Below are 6,000 nucleotides of genomic sequence, written 5' to 3'. Positions count from 1 at the left end.
AAAGTTCAATAAAAGTATTCTACTTGCTCTAATTTTCATCACATATCATGACCTCAAATCATCTAGAAAGACATTAAGTAGGACATTCCCTTTAGAATATTGGGGGGAAAATTACTATCTTCTTTGTATACAGCAGATAAAAGCACAGCAATATAGTAGTTATAATCAGAATGTCAGCATCCATTCGCCAAATATTTATTAAGCACCTACTATTTTCCAGGCATCATTCTCGAAGAGCTGAGGATATAGGGGTGAGTGAGAAAGTAACAGCTGCCATTTAGAGTGCTTACTATGTGCCAGGCTCTGGCCTAACAGTTTTCACACATGTAAACCCATTTAATCCTCAAACACAACACCTCTATGACATGGGTACTGTTAATCTTTTCATTTTACACATAAGAAAATTGAGGCACAGAGAAGTTAAATAACTCACCTAACTAGTCTGCCTCTGAATTTCTCTATTCCACATCTTTCAGTATAGTAATAGTATTAGAATATAGTAACAGTAGTAGTCCTGAGTCTCATGAAGCTTTTATTAATCTAAGTCCTTCCTTATTTCCTGTTCTGCCTTTGTGAAAGACCTAACATACAAATAAAACTGGTCACGGCTCAAATAACTGGTGTGACCATCTCACTTTTAGAAGTTTCTTTCTGGGAATGTTTAAACAAAATTTTAATGAGCTATACTTTCATCATATATTAACCCCAAAATACCTAAAAGGCCTGAATGTTCTAAGACTTGGTTTTGTTTAAATAGTTGGGGAAAATGAAAATCCCTTTATATTTTTCTCATAACCACAGGCATAGGTACACAGCATTCCGTCCTTTGGAAAACCTTGATTTAGTTCAGGTAGGCCTAGTGGATCTAAGATTATGGGACTCTGCCTCATTCTAGGGATGGGTCCATGTTCAAATTTATTATGCCACACTGTCTTGGTCATAGTTATTGGATCAAGACTACAAAAAAAGACCAAGCATGACCGATCTGTCTTCACTGGGATTGACAAGAGTTGAGAAATAGTCTCTTCACAATGGAAGTGATTTGAGACTGCTGATAGCCATCTTCCTAGACTCAAGAGAAAATGATTCCACAATACTGGGAGATATGGAGTAGAGAAATTCAGACACAGAATTCTTTAATTTAGCTATGCAAGAAATAGGTCCATCCTTGCCTTTTTCAGTTAAATGAGTATAAAGGCTACAAGTAGTTTTAAATTTAAGCTTAAGTGGGTTTCTCTAACTTTCTACCACATTTCAAAGCATTTTTACAAAAGCATTACATAAAATATGGACACAGAACAATGGTTATAATATGAATAGAAATCTTTTTTATTCTCTTCCTTTATTTCCTTTCCCTATGAACAAATATATAGACCTGTCTATAGCACAAAGTATGGCTTATCTATTTTCAAAAGCAGTATCCAAAATATACACTGATGAATTCTATCTATGTGATTACAAAGCATTATTTTAATAATTCTTTTTTAGCATATGACAAAAGCACAATATAGCTAGAAAGACAAACTGCTTTATTTTAAAACATTGGAAAAAAACATTAAAAGGCAAATGTCCATTATATAACCAAGAATGTTAAGCATTTGGAAAATGTCAATCTTCTAAATTGTGGTAGGCACTTCCAGAGAGCTAAATATTGCAAATTATCCTACCATGTGTCTTCTCTAATACCAAAAATACTTGATATGATGAAACACACAACTAAAATTACCCAATCAAAGTCACCATGTTAGGTTTCAATTTAATTACAAGTAAAAGTTTTGTCCAAGATGTTCCTGACACATGAAGCGTCCAGTTGAATTTCAGAAATGTTAACAAAAGTATCTTCCTTTTTTGCCTGTGAATGTTTGAGTATTGCTGTATTGTTGGCTTATATCCACTACAGATACTGGTTCTAGGCCAGCCCAAGGGTCTTCAAGCATTGAAGGCTTGAAATAACTCTCCAACTCATTAGACATTCTCTTTTCTCTACCACGCCCTGATCCAAATGGTGTAGATGTCCTTGGAGAACCCTTTAGGAAAAAAATCATTAGTTAAAGACATTTAGCAGAGATAAGAGTGGAACTTTTTCTTTAGCGGCTAGTGGGGGTCACACTGCTAGTTAAAAGTTATGTCTTGAACCCAACTGTGAAGTATTTAAACCAATCTGATATACTTATTAATAATTTTATGTCCACTGTCAGTTCAAATCCTTTTGGATTTCTAATGTGATAACTTTGCCAAATGAAAAAAAGGTGATGAAATAAGAATTGTAGTTTTCTCTCAGTTATTTCCCTATTTTTTCTGGAGGCAAATTAAAACTATTTTTACCCTACAGCTTCAATATTTCTAAACCTTCCCGTCTCATTAGCTCCACACTCAAAGAGGTGTTTTGGTTTAGCATAAAGTTGGAAAACTACTAAGCACATTGAAGTTGTAAACCACAGAATTCTACAAACACTACAAAGACTTGGAGCAGAAGCCATTGTATTCGGAAAACCAAGGTCAAAAAAAAAAAAGTGGAAGAAGAAAAGAAAAAGGTGCCAACAGTAGGAAATGGCACTAGCCTATAAACTCTAGAGAGATTAGCTCTACGCTAGGGATTCATTCGCTATTTTTCCCCCTCGGAGAGCGGGTACTCAGCATAGTCTACTGCAACCAACGGGCCATGCCCCTGACAAAGGAGAGGGAATTAGGGAAATCTGTGTACAAGCGGCACTGTACTGGTGAAAAAGCAGGAGGGCTCCAGAAACAAGTCGGGCTCTGCCACTTTGTAGAGCATTCCAAAGAAAGCTACACTTCTCTGAGCCTCAGTTTATCCATCGGCAACACATGGCTAACGACAGTATCCCACCTCATAGAGGAGTCAAAATAATCCACGTAAAGGGTGTACCATGCCTGCCATACAGTAAGAGCTCGGCAAACGCTGGCTATTATTACCTGGGGGTGGGTCTGCTGCTGCCCTGGGGAGTAGCCGAATTGCTGCTGGGACCCCGCGGGGGACTTGGAGTAGTTGCCAGGGTAGCCGCCTGGGGACGGAGACCCGAACCGGCCCCCAGGGAAGCTGCCGCCGTGTCGCGGAGAGAGGCTGCTCCCGTAGGGCCTAGATCGGGGCCCGTACGGCGGCGTGTGGTGTGGACTCCCGTACCCGTCCCGCGGGGATGGCGGCCGCGGCCCGCCTCCGCTCGGGGTACCCCGGAAGCTGCTCCCGCTACCCCAACCTCCTACACCCGGGCCGGGGTAAGGAGGAGTCGGGGGTCGAAAATTCTGTCGCTGCATCTCAGTGGACGACGACAAGGATCTCACTGGCGCGTTCTCCTGCCGGAACTGTCGCGAGCAACCCTTCACTTATACTTGGTGGTCCTTCACGAAAACACTCCTCCGTCCTCCAGCATTATATAGCACATTGGTTCCGGCCTCACAAAGGTTCCGCTAGGGCGGCGGGATAAGTAGGTTATCGAATTGGATACAGATTGAGTTAAGTGAAAGAAGAAGGGGGGAAAAATGGATAAAGGAAAGGCCAAACACCGGGGGAGCCCTAGCAATGGCCTTTGAAGTCTCGCGGGCTTTGGTTGGGGCTGACCCACCGACTAGGCGCCTGCCCAGAACTGGGTGGGTGGTTCGGAGCGCTCGGCTGGGCCGACCCGGCCCCTCCCACCTGGTGCCGGTGGAGGGCTTAGTTGTCCGCGGGCGCCCCCAGTGGCTGCGCGAGCGCGGAGTTCTCCACTCGGGGAGCCAGGATTTGTGAGCGGCGCGCAATGCTGGCATCGCTGGCGAGGGTCTCGGCTCTGCGGAGAACCGGCCTTTTCTCCCGCCGGGGCGGCGGGACGGGGCTGTGGACCGGCCGCCCGCAGTCAGGTACCCTCCGAAACTCGGTGCAGGCGGCGAAAGAGACCCCAGTCCCAGCCTTCCCACTCAGGCGGCAATCTGAGCAGAACGCTGCGCTTTCCTTAGTATCCTCTGACCCCGCCGCCCGCCCTCTGACCTTTCGTGTCTCCCCAGCGCCCTGGCTCCGCGGTCGCCGGGTGGTCACCCTGCCCGACGTCCGGATCCCGGTCCGGCCCCCGCACGGTCCTACCGGGCGGACTCGTCTTTCTCTCTTATTCATCCCTCCTCGTCTCTTATGTCTAAATAACTTGAAAAATGTACCCCCCACCCCCGCAACCAGCTGCATTTCAGAAAGGATTTCAGACTGCGTCTTTAAATAACTCGGGGGTGAGGCTGTGTTCGCAGATGCCGGACTTTATTCCCTTCCTTGTTCTTGTTAAATGCAGTCGGGTAAGGGAGGTGGTTAGGAAGCAGAGATCCTGATTTTCAAAAAGAACATTTGTCCAGAGCTCTTAAAGTAATAGCTATTTCACAGACCTTTGGTTATATAGAAAAATGTGATCATTCAAGAAATGACCCCTAAGGTATTAAACACACCTTTGAACCGAGGACCTGGCTCAGAATTTTATTTAGAAGATGAAATTTGGATTTATTGCAGTTTTCTGAAACTGTCTTGACTCCCTTCGAATTTGGGGATGAAAGTCTACGGTGAGCCTTGAAATCAGCTTGTAGGAAAAACAATCTTAGAGAATTTTAGGACTCATCTAATCATGGGTAGCGTGGACCTGTGCCTTTCAGCCTATGAACATTCTTGCAGCTTCCACTTCTCACCGTCCGTTTGACATATTCTGTGGCATGTGGCAAACTGAAGAATGTATTTTCTCAGCTTCTATCCTTGATGACTGGAGAAACACACAGTTTTTCGCCATTGTTTGAGAGAATTTGGTTCTTAAGATTTCTTGTTTAGACACAAGTTGTAGAATCAATCAAGGCAAGGGTAATCGCATCGAGGCTTTGTGATGCAATTAAGGCCTGAGGATCCCAGATTACCCTCTTTAAACATACTTCTGTCCCGTCCAGAAATTCACCTTCCTGGACTTTGTCTTTGGCGCTTAGTTTAATGCCTGGTAATTGGGCTCTCAGGTATTTATTGAATGAATGAGTGGGTCACATCATAACCCACATGAGTGGGTTAGTGAGTCTCACTTGTAATACCACCTTTAATGTCATCAACCAGTCTACCTCTTGGTGGGAGGGAGCAGAGAAATGAGGGTGGCAGGGACCAAATTACCTTTGTTAATATTTAAATAATTAGCAAATGATTTGTTGAATTGAGTGAAGTACTCTAAGTTGTCTTTTTACTTGTCTTGCACTTCTGGAATGTTCTTCCCTCTGGTGATATCTTGCTATCTTCCACACATATGAACTTGTATTAGAAACAAGAAGTAAAGTGTGAAATTTTTGACCAGTAGATTATGTATGACATTGTGCTCTTCATTATGTTTTCAGGTATTAATATATAGGAGGAGTGAGGGAGAGCACATTCTTAATAATTGTATGAAAACTGCAGATTCCACTTGGATCACTTCTGAGTATAGGCAATTTGCCTTTTTACAGATGAGAAATTGTCCAAGAGAAATTAAGTGACTGAAATGGGAATCTAACTTCTTGTTCATGGAGTCAAAGAATGGAATCCATGAACATGTAGGCACTCATGGTAGCAAGCAAATAGGATTTATCAGAAAGGAGGAAAGTACAAAGCTCTCAGCATAGACACTGGGGGTGGGGGGTAGTAAAGAGTCCCTAAAAAGGTGGGGATTACAGCAGTCTTATATCTTTACCAGTATTAATCTGTACATTTTTGGTTGACTCCTGTCCTTAAAGTACATCATTTTTGACCAATCAATTTAAAGGTCAAAGTGTTTAACTTAACATCTTTATGGCTTCATAATATGTACTTCATAGCATATTTTTTTTTTTAGATATTTAGAGATTAGTAGATTTTAATTGTGAACATTGTAAATGTAGCTAGAGTTTTCACAGGTCCTGGGGACTGCAGTCTGACTGCCTGAGCTGATGGGTCTGAGGTCCCAAGATGCATATTTCAATTTATTTATATGCTGGTGAGTTCAGGGGAAGAGGAGTGTAGGAAGTTTTCTGTTGCATAACCTGGAAATA

At 42.9% G+C, this 6,000-nt stretch overlaps 2 protein-coding genes across 5 annotated transcripts in view; one reads left to right on the top strand and one right to left on the bottom strand.

The window, feature by feature from the left end:
* Positions 1-1,305: 1,305 nt before the first annotated feature.
* Positions 1,306-3,561, bottom strand: LOC122674012 (M-phase specific PLK1 interacting protein). The gene is made up of 2 exons (XM_043871986.1): positions 2,935-3,561; positions 1,306-2,027 (listed from the first exon to the last, which is right to left on the bottom strand). The coding sequence occupies exons 1-2, from the start codon at positions 3,271-3,273 to the stop codon at positions 1,827-1,829; spliced, it is 540 nt and encodes a 179-aa protein (XP_043727921.1). The 5' UTR covers positions 3,274-3,561; the 3' UTR covers positions 1,306-1,826.
* Positions 3,562-3,676: 115 nt separating this feature from the next.
* Positions 3,677-6,000, top strand: part of SUGCT (succinyl-CoA:glutarate-CoA transferase) — a 734,496-nt gene continuing 732,172 nt past the window's right edge. For 3 of the 4 annotated variants that reach the window (XR_006334867.1, XM_043871983.1, XM_043871984.1), the window contains exon 1: positions 3,677-3,852. Coding sequence is in view for 3 of the 4 variants with exons in the window: in XM_043871983.1 (XP_043727918.1) it covers positions 3,753-3,852 (100 nt within the window). In the remaining variant the exon portion in view is untranslated. The remainder of the gene's footprint in view (positions 3,853-6,000) is intronic. The other variant, XM_043871981.1, reaches the window with a different exon arrangement.

This window comes from Cervus elaphus, chromosome 18 (assembly GCF_910594005.1).
Source record: "Cervus elaphus chromosome 18, mCerEla1.1, whole genome shotgun sequence".
NCBI classification, from domain to species: domain Eukaryota; kingdom Metazoa; phylum Chordata; class Mammalia; order Artiodactyla; family Cervidae; genus Cervus; species Cervus elaphus.
This window is presented reverse-complemented; position numbering and strand designations above follow the sequence as displayed.